The 20,671-nt window shown below is 44.5% G+C and overlaps 1 protein-coding gene across 3 annotated transcripts in view; it reads left to right on the plus strand.

The window, feature by feature from the left end:
* The window catches only part of LOC133469209 (adenosine kinase-like), a 97,468-nt gene that overhangs the window by 65,305 nt on the left and 11,492 nt on the right, over positions 1-20,671 (plus strand). For 2 of the 3 annotated variants that reach the window (XM_061755998.1, XM_061755999.1), the window contains exons 7-8: positions 10,344-10,514; positions 19,354-19,389. In XM_061755998.1, the coding sequence (XP_061611982.1) occupies positions 10,344-10,514; positions 19,354-19,389 (207 nt within the window). The remainder of the gene's footprint in view (positions 1-10,343; positions 10,515-19,353; positions 19,390-20,671) is intronic. The other variant, XM_061756000.1, reaches the window with a different exon arrangement.

Below are 20,671 nucleotides of genomic sequence, written 5' to 3' on the forward strand. Positions count from 1 at the left end.
GATGCTAATTGCCCCCCCCCCCCCCCCCCCTCTGTGTATTACTCACCTGACAATGAGAGTCAATTCAGGCTGGATTTCATGTTTGAATGTGTGAATTGATGCAAATGTTACACTCATAAAACCACATTTCTTCCTTCCGTGGCCCCTTGAAAACCATAGACATTTTCCTATTTGTTTTCTTTCTGTCAGGTTACCTTGCTACTTACTGCGTGTCACTATATATTTGGATAATGCCGTTATTATTGTTTGTTTTGAATGAAGACAACATTTTAGTTTGTGTGTTGTGCTCCATTTTGGGGCTTCCTTTTCAGATCCGCATCACTTTGGGCTTCTTATGTGCACGTCGGCTCGATGGCCGGATGAAAGAAAGAAGCGGGCGGGCGGGCGGGCGGGCTGCTGTTGTTGATTTTTTTAGGGTGCGCGTTGGGGAGTGTGGGTGCGCCAACTCTGTCGTGATTTTGAGCAGAAAACGTGTGGTTTTCCCGGGTAATTGTCTCATAAGAAAACAATGAGGGAATGCTACTGCTAAAAACAGATGACCATACTGTAAGTCCTTGGGGGGCAGTCATGATTGATTCCCTGACTGATCTCAGATGGTCAACAAAAGTCGTAAGGGATGCGGCAATTTAGCATGGAGCACTCCTTAAGTGGTCGCCCGCCGGACACAAAATGGCCCATCCTATTAAATACATGACAGATTTATGATGACGTTTGTTTAACCTCTTTATAATCAAATCGCAGCGGTTCAAGGAGACTCTCCGCTGGTGCGTTACAATCGTTTTAGTCGTGATTTACATCCCGGCTCGGGCGCGCTCCCCGTTTCAGGCCGCTCGTCACGTGTACGCAGGAGGCTGAAATACAGCTTTTTTACCATTTTTATTTTCCCGTATTCGTGAACTGTGTTAATATTCAAACTGTGCACAATGATACAATGGCTTACAATAAGATTAAAAACACGAATGTAAATTCAGAGAGTTGTTTCTAAATGCATTATAAATATGTTGAAGACTGAGAACGATGTCGTACGGCACTTGTGAAGATATATATATTTTTATAGAAATGTTACAATCGTGTCACAAGATTACTTTAATTAGCTAGTTCAATTCAAAAATGCACTACAGACACACACAGAGTCATATATTTTGTGACTTTTTTAATATATATATAATTTTGGAGTACTGAAATGAATGGACTTTTCTACCATATTCCAATTTATTGAGATGCACCTGTAGGAAGCCTGCTTGACTCTTTTTCTATTCGGAAGGGTTGTTAACAACACTCCTCTCCGCGGTGTGCAACGAAGACTCGAGCCTACTACGGTGTTGTCGCGACGGCGGTACTCGCAGAGTCGAGGATTTTCGGAGGTGGTACTTGCCGTAAAAGGTTGGAGAAGCGCTGCGCTGGAGAATGTGTGAATGCGGAGGCGTCCTGAAGCCGACACTGGCGACGCCGCTCTCTTTTCGCTCTGTCAGATACGAATAACCGCGATGCGACCTAGTTGACTGCAGGTCATACGTGGCGAGTCGGGGCACTCCGACCGGCCGCCTTCCTTGTGATGCATAATGCTTTTAACCGACCGACTCCTTGCCTCAGCTATTTCGACCCCCCCCCCGGCGACACCTCCCTGGTTGAGTGTGTTCGCGCTCGCCTTGGCCCAAGACCAAAGGCTCTGTTCTCGATAAAATCCCCGCCATCGATCAGACTTTGTTTACTCCGACGTGGCTTCTCTTTTCTGCCGCAATTAGAAGGCAACCTCGCGCCCCCCCGCTCCTCGCGCCGGCTTTTACAGGGGGGTTATTTTTCTCCTTAAGTGGTCTGGCTCAAATTGTCGGCCAAGTTAACGGAACCTTTTTTTCATGGAGCACGTTTTGTTTTGCATCGCTGTCATTTTGAGCGGCTTATTTATTTAATATTCATGCAACAAAATACCATTGTCACAATTACACGTTTGAAAATGTGCCTATTTTCAGATGTTTTTCTCTCTAGGAAACTCTTCTATCTAACATAAAATAATATACATAATAATAATAATCATAGTATAAAGATCTTGCTTTGGCGCCTACTAGTGGCACCTTACGGCCAAGCAACTCTGTTGAACAGAGGGGAGGAGCTTCATTTCGTCAAGCCATTGCCTTGTCTAATAAGAAAAAAAATACTCCACCGCCATCTTGTGGCATCTATAGGCAATTAGAGTTTGGGTGGGCTTCAATTGTAGAATTGTTGTTCCTCGCGGCAGGGCTCGATCCTTACCCACAGCAAATAAACGGTATTTTATTATTAGCCTTAGCGGCGCAGTATCGATTGTCGCGGTGATACGAAAATATTGATATCGACGTATTGTTAATTCTCATGGGCCAATATTGACTACAATTGATATGAAGATGTATCATTACCTTTTGGGTTACAATATTGCTACTTGTGGTGGGACAAAATGTCGACCTTGAGATGCATCGTTAACTCTCACGGTATCATTACTCGTGTTTTATTTCGAAATTGATGTCAATGTCATTGCCTATATCTGTAGTGTTATTAGATATTGTCGCGTTTCAATGTTGTTATGCACAAATAAATGAAACAAGAAGTACTTGTAAATACTAATATACGATGGTCGTGTGAGCGTGCAACATTCCGGCTCGAGCGTCTTTGGCACGGCAGCCTGACGCCTCCGAGCCGATGGTCCCACGACCCGCCGCTCGATGTCTAATTTTCTTTGGCCCCGGATGCCGCTCTGGAGCGGGAGGGAACACTCCGCCACAAATATTTGACCGCTCTTAAGGAGGGGAGGAAATATAGGCCATAAATGCAAAAGTGCCTGAATAAAAACGATACGCGCTCCGGTTCATCCACTCTTGTGCCGGAATATTCCAAAAAACAATCAGCTCTAAATAAACGAGCTCCAACTTTTCTCCGCCCGAGACTTTCTGCACAGTTAAATGTCTCTTTTGCATAATTCCACACCCGCATCGCCTCGGCTTGATGTGATTTAGGGCCCTCCGCTTTCAAGGAAATTGGACTTAGGGTATGAAAGTTCACACTTCTCGCCTGCGGGCAATCGATGTTTCTTTTTTTTCCCTCTCCCTCTCGCTCTCTCCACTGCTCGAGTTGCTGCTTGTTGCGAGTGTAAAACATGATGTTAGTGTCAGCGGGGTCGGAAACCTCAGCGTGACTTCTGCGGAATTTAATGATTTTTACAGCGCAGATAGCCAAATGCGGTGTAGGGAATATACCGCTTTACAGTAAGCTTACCCTTATAAAGTATTTAGAACTAGGCTCGCCATCGTGTTATGAAGCGTTGGTGAGCATGTACGAAGTGCTGGCTCACTATTTGGCGGAGCACTTTATTCCTATCTGATCTTACAGTGACTGTTTCCTTTGATTGCTGTGGTCACAGTCGACGCCGTGTGGTCTAATATACAGCACTCGGTCCGATTTGGCAACAATCGGGTACAATTCTCTAGGACAACTTTGGACAAATGGGCAAAATGACCTGAAACTGGCTGCAAGGTACCAAAATGGCAAACGTCCTGTGTCGTTTGGGGCGTTGCCTCGTGAGACGTTTCTCTGGGTCTGTTCATTATGGGCACGGCTTTAAATGTCATGTTGCTAAGTCAAACTAAGTTTCCAAAAAGTCCAGCACGGAGAGAGGACATTTTTCATAATGGCCCACACCATGTGAACCCTTTGTGGCCTCGTATTGAACCGTGAGTCCGACTTAGTCGTCGTCGGACAAAATAGTTGAGCTTGAAAGGAAGTTGTGGAAAATGGCCAAAAGGACCCGAAAGTGGCAGCGTCGCTGTGTCCTTTTGGATAGGACTTTTTTTCTGGGTCTACTTATAATAGACGTTCATAACGCTAAATGAAATTGGCTCTGGGGGCGGATTTTCCCAAATTTGGCAGCCGTTGGACAAACTCTACAGGACAGGTTTGCCTCAGAAGTAGCCCGAAAAATGGCGACGTCCGACGGAAACGGCCGACTGCCGACTTCCTGTCTCTTTTGGCGCACGGATTCTAAAGACTTTTTCACGAGTCGTTTTCACTGCGAGTCTTTTGAGAGTGGGCAATCCCCTCAAAATGGGCCACAGCGTGCTCGCAGCCTAACGAGTCAACCGCGTGACATCACCCCATTTTCACGACTCTTTAATGGACATCTTAATTAGTACCCTCAAGGGGCGAGGGGTCAAGTTTAAAGGTGGCGGACGGCCATCAGTCATTCAGGTGAGGAAAAGGCCCTCCTTTGTTCAAGCGATGTAGCATGTGGCCCACCGCCAATTATGTGTAACACTACATCTTTTCCAATCCAAACGCAAGACCGTCCCAGTGTATTATTAGGCCCGCGTGGAGTTTGACAGCCTTCACGCAATATTGTGCAAGGGCGCTCGCCTCACCTTCTCCCGCTGCGTCAACGTAATGTGCCAGATGGAGAGTATTTGCGAGGAGGGGGGGGGAGGGAGCGCAGGGGTCTCACCCAGCGCTAGTACATTTCAAGGTGGGTGGAGAAATGTGTATCAAATTAACTCTTTGGGGCCTCCGAGCAATCACAGCTTTGTTATTTTAGGCTCTCGGGCGAAGCCGAACTGGATTCGACGGCTCGGCCAATTACCTGTAATTTTCCGTGCCGCTGCGCCAGCTTCGGCCGGGCCGGCCGCGAACACTGGGCCGCTGTCTCCCGCCGCTCCCGTCGCAGCGTTCGACCTCGAGTGACCCCCGCTGACTAGTTGGTATCCGTCGCAGTAGCGCCTTTTGGAAATGTTCACTGAAACCAGAAACCCGCGGCGGTTATTCACTCAACTGCAGATGTATTTTCCAACACTGAAGTCAAGCGATTTAACAGTTGGCATTTTGTTCCGTCCTTTTTCTCGATGCGCCCCGCAGAACTAATGATACCGTGCGTATTGGCATCGCCCCAATTATCGATACTGTCCCATGCGAGCCACCGATACGCTTCATAGAGACATTGTTTCATTTTGAATTTACTGTAAATACGTCTACGTGTGTATCAATAAAGCATTGATACTGCACTGCGTTGGCTCATGACACATCTCGATATCGGTATTTTGTCCCACTCCAAATATGGATGCTGTATTGTAAGATCCAATCACCGATATGGATATTTGTTTCCGTCCCTCATACAACATTGTATCGATACCGTACTGTGACATCTAATGATGTGAAACATACCGATATCAGTACTTACTTCCATTCCTTATGTCAAGAATTTCACGATACGATACAACACACATCGGTATCGATATAGTCCCACCCCTAGTATCGATACTGTACTGTAAGACATAACCATAGGATATATGCCGATATCAATGTTTTCCTCCCACACCTTGTCAAAGCTAACGCTACGATGCATATTGGTATTGATATTGTCGCCCCCAACACACAGTGTTCTTACTTTACCATGAGAACCAACTATATGATACATTGCAATATACTGCAGATATTTTTGGCCTGGACCGCTCGAGCTAACGATACCGTAGCTACAGTATCGGCATTGATATTTTGTCCCACCCCTAAGTACCGATACTGGATCGCGAGATCTAATGATATGAAATATGACGAGATGTGATATTTTGTCCCAGTGTGTGCGCGAGTGTGTGCTTATGACCGTGACTTTTCCTCTTCAGAGTCACTGAAGGAGAGCGAGCCGCTGGCAGTAAAATGCTAATTAAGTGCCGCGTGGCACACAAGGACGCTGGAGAGCGGATGCGCGCGTCCGTTTTAACCCGTTTTGTCCCGGGCTGACCAGGTTCCTGTGCTATTCAGGAGGAACTGGACTTCCGCTAGAGACCTTTTCACAAAACCTCCGGTGGCGCCATTGGTAAACAAATCCTTCTGTGGCATTTGACCGAGGCAGAGCCATTGACAAAACAGGTTGAAACTGTCTGAGTAATAATTTTAGCCTTCTACTTGACTGTAATGTCCTGGCATGCGGGGATCATAGTTTGGGGTATATTTAGGGTTTATAGTTTGTGGGGGATAACCTTGACCGCGTCCGTTCAGTCATCGTTTCTGAGTTCCCGCCTCTTTACGGCTCCTCCGGCTGCTTTTTCGGAAAAGATAAAGAAAGCAGTTAGTTAATGATGTCCGCCCAGGTTGTTAAATCCCAATTGTGTCGCCCCCGGAGATGCTGGCTCCGCTTCTAAAAGCGCGGCCCACCCGTACGTCTTCCGCTACAATTGCCGGCTTCCCCCTCAACTCCCCTTTTGGCAGCGGCGGATCTGATCAACTGCAGCAAAACACGACACCTGGATGGGGGCTGGGAACCGAGACCGAGAGGCACATGTTATCGGTCAGCGCGAAAATGCCCATCAAATGCTCCTCACTGGCAAAGACGACCTTTACTCTATTGATACCAGGGGTGGCAGAAAAACATCAGCAGTATCGATACTACACAGTGAGAGAGAAATGATACGATACATTACGATATTGATTTTTCGTCCCACTCGTAGTATCGAAACTGTCCAGTGAGAATAAAGTGGGCTATGGCTAGGTGGCATTATCGTATTGTGCCGTATGTTGTATTTCTGCACTAGCGCTCGGTGCGTTGGGGCAGTTATGAGGGAGGACTATAAATAAACGAAAAGAAAGGAATAAATAAATACCGGGGGATAGGGACCGAGCCTGGCTGAGAATAGCGAAAATTTGCTCCAAAACAAATGTTTGAAAGAACCGCACATTTTATTGATAACATATATAGAGAATTTTTTAATTGGATTTTTGTGTATTTTCATTTTTCTAATTTGATTTTTCTATTTTCATTTGAATTTTGTTTTTATTTGTTTTCATTATTATTTTAATGAAATGCTATGAAGCAATACTTTGACAATAGAATTTCTGCCAAGTGACAACAATGACGCTCCTCTGAGCGACAGTTGCTGTGCTGCTGTTTTGGTTAGTGACAGGGTTTGAATGGGCCCGGCAGTTACATCTGCCGTTAACCGTCCGTGTCAACGACAGGAAGTGAGATAGTTGAGACAGTTGCTTTTTTTTTTAATGGTAAAAGGAGGTCTTTATTTGCGTTTATCTGTCCGTTATTTGAGGAAGTCCACTATTAGTAAAACACATGTACGCAACACAATCAGTGCGATTCGGCTTTTTGCCAAGGTGGTGCTAAATATACAGTAAATATGAAATGAACATTGAACTTTTAGTGAAGGGGGGGGCTCGAAAAATCTTACTTTGCCTGCAGTGCCTTTCTTAAAATAGATTTTTTTTTTGTCTCCACCCTTCAAGCATCCACTTGTATTTTAAGTCGGGTGACACCTCACAATCCATCACAGCCAACCACCCGTCAGGCACACACACACACACACACACACAACAATGTGACTTCTCCCACTGTGAGGAAAGTCTTCCATCAATCCTCTTTTCTTTCGCGCGTGTCCTGATTTTGGTGTCGGCTGAGCCGGAGCCTATCCCGGCTGACTTTGGGCGGGAGGCGGCCAATCGCAGGGCGCACGTAGACGAACGACAATTCCGACTCTCGTTCACACCTGCGTGCCATTCAGAGGGACAGAATCCAAACAGTTGTTTAAATTGAGCAAAAAGAAGATTTTGCACTCTCCGAAAAAAGACATACTAATGATGTTGCGCTTTCTGAAAAAGACGACTGATTAATGATGTCAGTTTTCCTTAAAAGAAGACAAACTATTTATTGCACTTTTCTGTAAAACAAACAAAAGGAATTGTGCCCTTTCCTAAACAGAAGACCAAATATTCATGTTGCATTTTCCTATCAAGATCGATGTCGGACGTTCCTGTAAACGAAGAAAAGCTGTTGAAGTAGAAAAATTCAATTTTGCCCTTTCCTAAAAAGAAAGCAAAGTATCGCTTTTTTTCTCTCCGACGCCTGTGAAAGCAGATCCCCGTTATCGGCGCCCCGCCACGACCGCTAAAGACTTTAGCGTCTTCTGTTTCATAGGCAGACGGTTGCCGATGCAAACGGGAATTTGACTTGGCGCTCGGCCCGACGCCGCTCGACGCGCAACTGTGGGACTTTTATGAACGGGATTCCTGCGGTATTACCTTGATTTGAAAGGCAGACACTTGGGGATCGGGACACCTCATTGCACCGTGACCACTTTGACCATTCAGATGTTAAGTAAGAAGTGTCGCCGTGACGGAAATATTTGCTGTTATGACATTTGGATTTGAGCTAGCGAAGCCTTTTTGGGTCGGGGTAGCCTTTAAAGGTCGCAGAGTGGAAAAACCCGGGAAAGTGTGACAACAAATATTTTTTTTTTACTTTACGGCCCCTCAGCCCTCCTCTGGTGCACTTAATTAGAAATCAAGCCCTTTCGTGTTGGATATGCATTTTTCAAGGAGACATGCGGTATGACGATGTATATCATTTTCAACAAATCGCCCAAGCACACTTGACGCACACCATTTCTTGTCTCTCGATGGCCCCGTCGTCTCATGCGAGCGAGCGGCCGTCTACTCTGCTCCGTATTCTGCTGGGCCGATAGCGAGTTCAGGTTTTGTTACCGTGACAACCATGCTCAAACCTGACGATCGCACTACTTGCAGGAGCATAGGCCCAAAAGAATACCGTCTATTGATGTTGCACGAAGGTCAACTATTGTTTCACTTTACAAAAAAGAAGAGAAACTACTGGTGTTGCACTTTCCTAAAACAAAAAGATAAAAGATTGCATTGATCCTTCAAATGTTCTCCCCCCTTCCTCTATCAATGGTATCCTCTCCCGGGCACCAGTTCCCGTATTTCCACTCGTCATAACGTCTGGGAAATGCGGCGTCATGGTTCTGGCGCGGGGGAAGCGACTCCCGGCCGGACGGCAGCCGGCTTTTCGAAGTGCGCAGCCCCCCGGGATATTGGAGCGAGTCTCGGGGCCCTTTGATCAGCGGCGGGTTTATTTGGAAGCGCTCGTGTCAGAGGACAATCTCCGCCTGATGCGACGTTGGCACGTGGCGAAAGGAAAATGTCAAGGTCGGCGACGGGCCGTTCTTCCCGCCCCCTGTGTTCTTCTTGCTACCTGCGGCATCGCTTGACTCGAGCGCAGCTGTTCTCAAAGCGGCTGTGTCGTCGTACCGCGTTCGTTTCATGAAGCGCTCAGTCGCTTGGCTTTTCAGCTGATGTCATCGTGCTTTAATGAGCCCCAGAGAAAGTAGCCGGATTAAATGGATCATCTGAAACGCTTCCTTCTTCTTTTTTTTTTTGACTGCCCTACTGGTTTTACAGAGCAGCTTGTTGCTGGAAAATGAGGTTAAGCAGATCGGTATCAAAGGCGAGCAGCTTTTCTGTGCGCCCCGTGTCGAGTTTCCACCTGAAACCCGAAGGTGTTTTCTTACCCGATTTGTATTCATTCACACAATGGCCAACCGTGCGTCTCTTGTTTCCGAGTAAGGGGAGTCCAGACGAGACTTTTGTTCGCCCATCATCAGATACGAGCGTGTTGTTTCCCGACCACAGGGTTTGTTCCAAATTGACTAGCCCCTCCTCACCATTCTCCGTCTTCCCCTTCTTTGTGCTTTAAAAGTACTTCTTTGGATTCAATGATTCCGTCCTCGAACCCACAAATTAGCAGTTTCAAGTGTTTGGGTCATTCTGGATCGTGTTACACTCTCCTGTATGCTACCGTGGGCGATGCCTTCGAGTTTGAAAAAAAATCGACCGTTTGGAGTTGAACCGCCAGTTTGGTGAGCACCGAGCTACCAGCCGCAGAAGACCCGAATCCTTGTCCTTTGTTTGTGAAAAGCTGTTTGATACCTGGAAGTTGCGACACCCCCAAAGTTGTAGGATTTGGCTGTGCTAGTGGCTAGCGCAAGAAGCTAACGCAGCAGTCACATCGTCACTCAGTGCTCGGAGCGAACAGACCGAATAAGCTCCGAATCAAAGTCTTTTGTTGACGAAAGCTTGCTGGATTCCGTGACGTTCGGACATCCTAAAAGTTGTACGATTTCGAGTTCAGCCGACATTTCTTCCAAGGGAACAGTGGCTAGCGGAGCCGTCTGCGTCATCGCTCGTTGCTGAGCGTAACCAGATGGATTCAAACGTACGACCCAATTGTGGAAGATCAGAATCGAAGAGCTTAGTTCACAAAATGTTGCTCGATAACACCGTAATTGCCAGTGGCAATGGGGCCGAAAACAGGAAGTAGCAACCTGACAAAATACGAGGACAAATTCTCATTCTTATTTTTGGTGAAATAGAATTCCTTCGTATGTCTTAACCGACATGGGATTGCTTTTTGCACGTTCCTTTCCTTGGTGGGAAGTGGTCGGGGGAAACAAACAACCCCAAAACAGATCTGCAGGTTGACTTGTTTGAAATTTGAAAGTCAAAGTTGTTTGGGTGTGCGGTCTCATTCTCAGGGCTTTTTCCTGACCGTGTCCCCGGCTTCCATGCTCAAGGTGGCCGAGCACGCTTCGCAAAACAACAAACTCTTCTGCATGAACCTGTCGGCGCCGTTCATCTGCCAGTTTTTCAACGCCGCCATGATGGAGATCATGCCTTACGTGGACATCCTGTTCGGCAACGAGACGGTAAGTCGCGTTTATCACATTTTGTCGGAGTAAGTCTCGAGTAAGTATCGAGCGAGTGTTAACCTTCAAATTTCAAGCAAGTCGCTTGAAAGTTATTATGGCGAATCTGGACTCGAGTGTGCGCAGACGACTTCTACACGGCTGAAAAAAGCCACTGATTTATGGCTTCCTTCAGCATTTTGCGTTCCACCTTTTCCTTCATTGCATTGAGGAATGGTTCCGCCTCCTGAACCGCGCTGTGTGTGTGTGTGTGTGTTTTGCAAACACTGCGTGTTTTGCGTCTGTGGCTACTGTAACTGCTTGCCTCGAGACGTTCTCTCCCACCTCCAGTCATTATTGACTTTAATGATTCGGGATAATTGCGTGTTTGTCGACGGATTAACGTCGGAAAACTCTGTCAGGACTCGTTCTCCGGAAACCAAAATAAGAGCAAACGGCCGCAAACAGAGCGGATATTCACCCGTCGACCGCCTGAAGCGGACGCCTCGTGTTTGTCTGCAGTGTTTTGACTCGTCACGCCGAGGCCGGGAGGGGGGACGGCTTCTGCGGTCCAGCCCCCGACCTCCCGTCGTGCACTTTGATGATTGAAGCGCAACCTTGTTCAAACGACTTCGCTTTCCAAAGATGAAAACAAACTTATTGATTTTGCACTATTGTAAAAAGAAAAACGCTGGGTGGTGTACTTTCCTATAAAAGAATACAAACTATTGTTTACTTTGCTAAAAACAAGACAAACTATTGAGATGACACTTTCCTCTAAAAGAGAAACTATCGATGTTGCAGTTTCCAAAAATAAAGACATAATCATGTTGGTTAAGCATTTAATTGACGAGACAATCAAGTTAATGACATTACGGAGACAGGATTGGACCATTAAAAAATAAATGTGAATGTGTTTGTACAGCTAATTAGTGCAAAGTGGCTAATGTGCAAATAAATGTGACTGAGCAGGATCGGATGACTTTTTTATTATTATGATTTTTTTCTCCCCCCATCAGTAACTTGAAAGTTACGACTCGAGGCCTCACTCGCGACACGGTTTGCGCAACACGGGTGGCGGCGCCTTGTTTGATTGGCTAACGTCGTGCAATAACCCCGACTTGAATTGACTCCTCCCGCCTCGTCCTTTTGACTACCTGACACAGAAGCAACCATCGATTCCATTTTTTTTTAATGGCGGCAGTTAATACGGCCCCCGACGAGAGAAATGATTACTGGCTCTTTCACCGATAAAATTGGCCGCGATTTACCTACGTGCTCTCTTGAGCGTCGGAGATAAAGAAGCCCGCTAAAGCAGGCCAGCAGGGATGGAACCATTAGGCTTGGGTTTGCGTTGCCGTATTTAAGAGTCACGGAAGGATCATTACGCAATTAATCTCCCTGACGTATCGGGCTTTTAAGTCTTCTTCATTTCTTCGTGCCATTCATCTACTGTATATCTGTCCTCTTTTGGGATATCAAGAAAAGCAGAAGTTCTCGTGAACTAAAACATTTCGAGTTTGTACCCCATTATCTGAAAGATATCATTTAAAATCTTCTGTAAATGTGGTCAAATAATCCCTGAAGACAATTTACATACTGAATCAGCAGTTTCCCATTTGAGTTTGGTCGGTTTGCTTCAAAACAATTTGCAGCATTTTACTTGTTTCTTTTTAAAATAAAAGATTTTTTCATTTTTTTTAAATAATGAGTTCCCCATAGACTTTTAAAAATGTCCAAATATTGCCTTTTGCTGTCAAGATTTTGCATTCGCGCCAGTTTTGTGGTACTTTTGCGCATTTCTCGCCTCTTTAGTGAGCCCGTAACGATACAATATCGAAACCGGAACTCGTGAACGAACCGTTGTCGCCTTTCAAATGGCAGAACTGCGACACGCCCCTTCCAACTCCCAACTCGTGTCACCATTGAATGCATGTAATATTATTATTATTGGTTTAAGTAAAAAAAGAAATAAAAGTAAGCCGTGATTGAAGACGCATTCCTCCAACTAGTTGCGTGTTGTCATGTGTGGCGTGTTGTCAAGTGTGGCTACCGCTAATGCTAGTTGTGTTGGACTACCGGACGAGAGCGCACCGGAGCAGAACAACGAAGGTGACGTTTTGGAGCCTGCGAGGTCATTTGGGTCAGCAGCGTGGGAGCATTTCGGCTTCCCGCTTGAGAACAGAAAATCGGAAATCACGTAGTCAACAAGACCCTCGAGGATTTGCCGAACGGGCTTCAAATTAACTTCACCAAGTCGCGTTGAGCATGTTAGTGCACCTTCGACCTGGAAAAACTATGAATAAATACCAAAAATGGAAAGAAATAGTAAAATAAAGTGAGCAGGGCCCCTTCCCGTATCCGACGGGATACGGGCGCTAGATCGGAATTGGCAGGCCGATCGCAAGGTGTCATTGGATGGAGGCAAAGACACGGGAGCCGGCGATCTCGCGCAAGCCCACTTTTAATTGAAGCGACCATCTCGTTCTCCGTGATGACTCACCCGCCTGGAGAACGGTGACCTTGGCTGTGACGTACAGTTATGGAGCCAGATGAGTCACCGAGCATATTAGCTGTGATCATTTGCTAAGTGGAAGGGGGACAAAAACAAAACAATACAACCTGCTCTTGTTGGTTTTGTCCAGATGTGAGAGCAAAGAAAACTGGGAATTTTGGAATTTCAGACCTCCGATGAAGAAGAATGCAGCGCCACGCTCACAGGTCGGAATTCCAACTAAGGATCTCGTTGAGATGGGATTGAATACTTTTTTGGGGGCTTGGAAATGTTTGTCGCAAAGAGAACCTGGAATATGGACCTTTCAGATTCTCACCGAGGAAAAGCGCAATGCCACCACACATGGAGACATGGAGAGCTTACTGAGCATTTGTCTGCTTTACCTCGCACCTCAGGGAGATGCGATCGATTGACTGACGATTTTACCGTCAAGACCCAGTAAAATCATACTCGAATTTCTTGTTAAGAGCAAACAAATCTGGGAATCTTGTCATTTTTGGGCCTCAACGAGGAAAACTGCAGTGGCGCTCTCATAACGTGGAGTTCCTACTGAAAGATTGAAAGTCATTGAGATTGAAGAGAGTATTTCTTTGACTTGGCCTTGTTTGAAGCAAAGCCAACTGGGAATTTGGATATTTCAGACCCTCAACCAGGGAAACTGCAGTCCCTTCGCACGGTCATGCGCGTACACTTAAAAAAAACAATAACTGTATTTAAGAGGAAATATTGCAATAGCGCTGACTGACACTGGTGTTTTTCTTCGGACACCCGGTGGGCTTTCCAAGATACCCCTACAGTCCTAATTACCGCTGCTCAGGGTTTGGCCGCTTGCTCCCGTAATCCTCTTATCCTCACAGAGTTGGCGGGAGTACAGTCCTTTGTCTCCTCGTGATTGTGTTCCTCGGCTTTTGGCAGTCGTGTCTCGGGGCTTCGCTGTCATTGCCGTGCTTGGGAGATAACTGGCAAGCCGTCAAAAGCGCAATCAACATGCACCATCTCCCTGATATTACAGGGGCATAATCCAGTTCAAAAAGTTGATGCGCTTGTTGATGGAACTTCAGGCAGGTTCACAGCCATTCAGATGAATGGAAGTCACGAAACTTGCTACTGAATCCCTCACAATTGAGCATCGTCCAGCTGTCCAGTAGCCCGGTAAGCGGTTCCCATTTGATTGAAATCGGACAATATCTCGAGGACAAGTTTGTCTTTGAAGGAGCGCTGGAGGAAGACGGAGACGGGCGCACACCAATGCTCGCACCCTAAGCAGATGTCACAGTCAACCATGTGTGGTCTCGTATACGTGACTCCCAACACGGGTCCGGTTTGGTTGCTATCGGATCAAATCTCTCTTTGAAACGATCCCAAAATGGCCTCTCTGAACCGAATTTGTGTGTCTTTCGGGCAGTGCTTCTTGAGCCTTTTTTGTGGGTCTACTTGTGATACACATGGTTATGAAATTTCACGTTGCTGGCTATGAGGGCTGAATTTTCCTCAAAGCCCGCGACCGCCACCAAAAGTACATTTTTTAGGGCGCCTTGAAAACGACTTTGAACCGAAATGGCAAACTTCCCGTGTCTTTTTGAACGTGGGTTTGTTTTTTGGGTATGCATCTGCTCATGATATTTCATGTTGCCTATTAAAACTGGCTTCAGGTACCGATTTTTCCGCAAGCATTTTACTGCGCTTTTACTCTGTAGAAGCTCTCCTCGAGAGAGAGCGCTCGGTGTTTCCCGCTGTTTATGACTCGAATGTCTCGCCCAGACAGACGTCGTAAAAGACGAGACGAGTTACTGGATATTGGCGGACTTCCTCGAGGGAGCTAACCGCTACCGTCGCACTCCGACCTCCTGTCCGAGCGCGAGGTGAGACGTGTGATAGAGGCCCCGAGAGCCGATAAGGCCATCAGACTGATATCTGAGCCGCTTGCCCGACCCGGCGCAAGGTCCCGGCGGACGAAGGTTAACGCCTCTCTTCTCAACCTCCCTTTATACAAACCGCCATTCCGTAATTGCCGTCGGATATTTATACACTGCGCATGTTTCCGGTTGTTTAACGACCCCCACCGCTGCCCTTGTGGGAGTCAGTCGGACGGAGATGGATGGCGAGCGAGGCGGCCGCCGGAGGGGCGTTATGGAGTGACGGGGCAAGGGCACGGTTATATTTGGTCACACGAAAGCCCAGGTCCCTTTCAAAAACGGATGCCTTCCGTTACGGCAAATTCTACCAAGGAATTTAAAGAGAGAAATATTTTGTTTGTAGTTTGTATTGCCTGTTGCACCTTAACGTCACACATTTTTGCAGGTGGCAATAGCTCGGATGGCACCACTAGTAAACAAAGCATTCTGTCATTTGGCATTTGGTGGTCTCAGCTGGCGACGTATTTGTGTTTGCCGATGTCGTGCGCCACACCGGTACACTAATCGACAGGTGTATTTCGGTAGCTCGGTGATGAAATACTGCAGCCGCCCGTGATAATGCAACAGAATCTCTACGGGCACTCGCTTTGACACAGAACGGTGTCATATCTTTCGGATATTTTGGCGGAAATATGCCACAGATATGTTATCAAGACAGCTGGGAACTGTTTTCAATTGTGAAAAAAGCACATTTTCTCTCTTTAAAAATACAAAAGTTGTTTTTTCATACAGCAGTGTTTTATTTAATGGCGCGAGGTTAGCCCCGACACTGTTTCCCTATAAATACACTGCACGCGGCTCGTCTAAGTCACTTTCAAAGCGACGCGCCATCTGCTGAACAATTAGCAGAGTCAGTCGTACGAGCGAAGAGGCAAGCGTCTCGCTCATTTGCTCGTGCGTCGGTCCCGCAAGATTCTGTATTCCTTTAGCCCACTTTTGAACTAAAACCTTTTTTGAATGGTAGTGTTGTGCTATTGTGCGATGTGTTACTAATGTAAGTAAGCTGCACACTGACAAAGACCCGGGGCCCATTTATAGTGTACATCGCAAAAGGCAGGAATTTATCCATGTCGCAAACCTTTAAGCCCGACGACGTATGTGCTTCCGAGCCCAAAATATTTTGCAGTAGCGTTTTGCAAAGAAAATGATGTAATAGTAAGGCACATTTTCTTTGAGCAATCTGATTTTATGGTTGGACATTTTTTTTTAAAAGACATGATACATAATGATGCATTTAAAAAAAAAAAAAAAAAAAAGATGTTTTGTGTCATAAGGCATTAAGAATTTTGTACAGTCAGGCTTTAAAAAAAATATAATGATAGTAGGGTTTTTTTAAACATATAACAAGGCATTTTTTGACGTGTAAAGATGTAAATAAAAAGATCTACAGTATAATAAAGCATTTTTTAAAAATGATTTATAGTAAGGCTTTTAAAAATACATTTTCTATAGTAAGGCTTTCTTGAATGACATGATTTGTATATATCGTGCGGCATCTTTTAAAAAGTGTATAAGACACTTAAAAAATGATTGTAAGGCTTTTAAAAAAATTGATGTATCATAAGGCATTTTTGAAATGTTATGTATGTTTCGATGACGAGGAATAATAGTAAGATATTTATTTTTTGATTAAAAAAAAATTTTGTACAGTACATTTTGAGCAAAGGGACATTTTTTTCCCCGATACCGCAAACGCATCCTACGTAGTCGTATCACTTAGCTGTTCAGAGCTCGTTTGTCTAAAATGGACTTTTACTCCAGCAGGAAAGAGGGCGGCCATCGCTGTTATTGCTTTCAAATGACTGCGAAAAGCCAGCCCGTCTGTCTTCCACACGCACACGCGCGTACACAATGTCAAATACAATTACATTGCTGGAAAAAAACTCGGGCTAACACGGTCGAGCAAATTTGTTCCCTTGCGGCCTTTTCAACCTTTTCAGCTTATCAACTTTTATTAACCTTCACACCGAGTGCTGCGCTTTGATTCGCCGCCTTTGGGAAAACGCTGCAATGGGATTTGGAGTCTCTGTTTTGGTCTCGCCGCGGCCGTGACAAACGTAACAAAAATAACAAACGAACACACGTCTTCTTACGCTTTCTTTTGCATGCTGCCCACAGTCTCCTCTGGGATAAAATCTGTATCCTTGTTGCGGTGAGTAAATGCAGGAAACCCTTGTTCTCCTTATTGTTATGTTTAGAGTGTCTCTTTACACTTTGCTGCTGGAGCCCGTAGTCTCCTCTTAGATAAAATCTCTCTCCTAACTGCAAATAAGTAAAAACAGGAGGTTCTCGTTTACCTTCATTGTTGTTCCCATTGGTTAGCATGTCTCGTTCCACTTTGCTCAAGTGGCCCTTAGTCTCCTCTTGGATAAAATGTTTTTTCCCCATTCAGCTCTTGTAATATAGTAGTACCTAATGAAGTAAATACAGGCGACCCTTGTTCTTCTTCATTATTGTTTTGGTTAGCACGTCTCGTTCACCTTTGCTGCAGTGGCCCTTAGTCTCCTCTTAGATAAAATCTCTCTCCTAACTGCAAATAAGTAAAAACAGGAGGTTCTCGTTTACCTTCATTGTTGTTCCCATTGGTTAGCATGTCTCGTTCCACTTTGCTCAAGTGGCCCTTAGTCTCCTCTTGGATAAAATGTTTTTTCCCCATTCAGCTCTTGTGATATAGTAGTACCTAATGAAGTAAATACAGGCGACCCTTGTTCTTCTTCATTATTGTTTTGGTTAGCACGTCTCGTTCACCTTTGCTGCAGTGGCCCTTAGTCTCCTCTTAGATAAAATCTCTCTCCTAACTGCAAATAAGTAAAAACAGGAGGTTCTCGTTTACCTTCATTGTTGTTCCCATTGGTTAGCATGTCTCGTTCCACTTTGCTCAAGTGGCCCTTAGTCTCCTCTTGGATAAAATGTTTTTTCCCCATTCAGCTCTTGTAATATAGTAGTACCTAATGAAGTAAATACAGGCGACCCTTGTTCTTCTTCATTATTGTTTTGGTTAGCACGTCTCGTTCATCTTTGCTGCAGTTGCCCTTAGTCTCAACTTGGCTCAAATACATTTTTTTCCCCATGTAGCTCTTGTAATATAGCACCTAATGAAGTGTCCTATGACAATGTCATTGGTGTCTTTTGATAAAGTGTCACGTACTTAGCGGGGGAAAAAGTCAAGTTAACATGAAAAGTGGTGCATTTCCGCTGTGCTCTCTGTCATTTGTCTCGGCATGAAATTGCCGACTAGATTATTAGCTTAAGCGCTCTAAAAATATCTCTTTGACCGTTTAATCCTCTGACAGCGGCAACAATCTCAGCGCACATTCTGGCGGCTTTTTCGCAACTGTGGCTGCACGCCGCCCGGCCGAAAGCATCTCGGCGTTATTTCTGCGTCTTTCGCCAGCGACTTTTTTCATCTCTTCGCGGGCCCAGATGTCACTTGAAGTCGTCGGCATTGTGGCGACAGCTGCGGCGGCACATGGAGCGTCATTGCAAAGCTGTCGAGCGCAACATCCCAAAACAGATCATGTCACATGTAAAACGCACACACCAAGGCAAATATTGACGCGTCGGGCCCCTTAATGGGAATCTGGTATTTATTGCCTATTATGTGAGTTTTACGACTCCCGATGTAGCCTTAATATTTGCAACTTTACGCGATTATATGCGCTCATCATCCACAAGATTAGATTATTGGGAAAATGGAATGAATGAATGAGTTTCTAATATTTTGGCCATGAGAGTGTGTCCCAATATTAGATGCAGCTCTACACCACTGTAAACAAATGTGCTTCTTGAATTTGTATTGATCGTATTTGACTGTATCTTTCTTCTAGATTATAATACCCGACATTTCCAGTTCTACACTACTGCAAACAATGACTACAATGATGAATGTATCCATTTTGAATTGTATGTGTTTTTATTGGACTGATTATTTTCTTCATTTTTTGCATTATAACACACCGTATTTGCAGCGCAACTGCAAATAAATACAATTATCAATGTATGCATTTTTTTTCTATATTTTGCTTTGTATTTATTTTTCTTGTGGTCGATTTATTGATATCTTATTGTGTTTTTATTTGAGATTATATGATGTCTGTTTCTACATCACCGCAGCAAATACAATAATAAATACATAATAAATTCTTTATTTGTCAGTTTTTATTTATTTAACCTTTTTGATTATTTTTTTTTTAAATTGTAGTAACCAATAGTAACTCCATTTGTATTTCCAATCTATTTGTTGGTATTCTTTTCATTCTTTAACAATTACAATACCCGATATTTCTAATTCCCTCCACCGAAAGGCTCCATTTTCACTGTTATGTACATTTCTATGTCATCAGCATTAGTATGCTTTTTAAGAAGTTTGTGGTGTGGAGAGGTAACACTTGTGCGTTTTTGTGTTGTTGTGTGTTGTGTGCGTGCGCAGGAAGCGGCGTCGTTCGGAAGTCAGCTGGGCTTCCAGGTGAGTTGTCCAACTTTCTTCTTTCTTTCTCCTGATAATGAAGTTCTTTTTTGGACAGTGATTGATGCGCTCTTCTACTCTCCGGGCCTCGCCGCAGTTGCCATGGCAACCTGGCAGTCGTCATGGTTTCTTTGTTCAGCCGCCGCTCTTTCTCTCTCTCTCTCTCTCTCTCTCTCTCTGTGTGTGTTGCGACGCACCCTCGCTCGCCCGACACGGCGTCCAGATGTTATTTCTTGAATTTTTTTTTTTGCAAAGCGAACGCGTCGGCCTTCCTCGTCGGCTCGCCCCGCCGTGATGTCTCGCGATAGCCGAGCATTTACAAACGACTTTCATTAGCACACGCCAAAGCCACTTGGGGGTTTTCTGTTTTTCTGATCTTGCTGTTTTTAATATTTACTTTATTTTTATTGTAATGCAAAATATGTATGTTTTTTTTCATGTATTTTCTGTTTTTTTTCTTCCCCCCCCCCAAAAAAAAATATATTTGTGGCTTTAATTTTCCTTCTTTTAATCTTGGCAGGAGAAATAGTTGATTAGAAATTTTAAATTAAATAAATGTTTTTTATTCGAATTGTAAATATTTACAGTCCTACACTACTGCCAACAACAACACTAATAAACCTTTTAAACCATTTTCATTTTAATATATTTTGTTTTTATTTGGTATTTTCTTTATTTGTATTTGTTTTTATAAAACAAATACTTCATGTTTATTAAGTAATTAATCAATCATTTTAATACCCAATAGTTCGAAAACAATCTCATGTAATCCTCGTTTTCTGTATATTTTATTTAGTTTGAGTGAGTTTTATTGATCGACTAATTTTTCTCTTAATGTTTTTCCTTACGCTCCAATAACTCCAATTTGATGGTGGCACATCACTGCAAACGATGGCTGCAATAATAAACGCATTTATTTATGAGACTAAGATATTTATTTTTCATAGATTCAACTTATGTAACATTCATCATTCCTATTATTATCGCAGTTGCTTTTATGAATGTCAAAAACCAAGTTTGCAGTAATTATAATTGTCGTTTTTATTTCACAATTCATTTCAATATAATCCCAAACGTTAGTTGATTTTCAACAAATGAGGTTCATTTTGACGAGGCCAAACGTACGTTCGTCTGGCCGGCAAAGCCGTTCGTCCCGTGGCGCAATCATCTGACACGTTGATTCGCTGAGGGAAACGCGTTGAAATGAATTCATTCGTCCTGGTGAGCCTTTTTCCAATTGGTTCCTTTGCGCTTGCTCACGTCTGAAGTCGGAGAGCAGCGC

The sequence above is a fragment of the Phyllopteryx taeniolatus genome, chromosome 19, assembly GCF_024500385.1.
Source record: "Phyllopteryx taeniolatus isolate TA_2022b chromosome 19, UOR_Ptae_1.2, whole genome shotgun sequence".
Taxonomy (NCBI): Eukaryota; Metazoa; Chordata; class Actinopteri; order Syngnathiformes; family Syngnathidae; genus Phyllopteryx; species Phyllopteryx taeniolatus.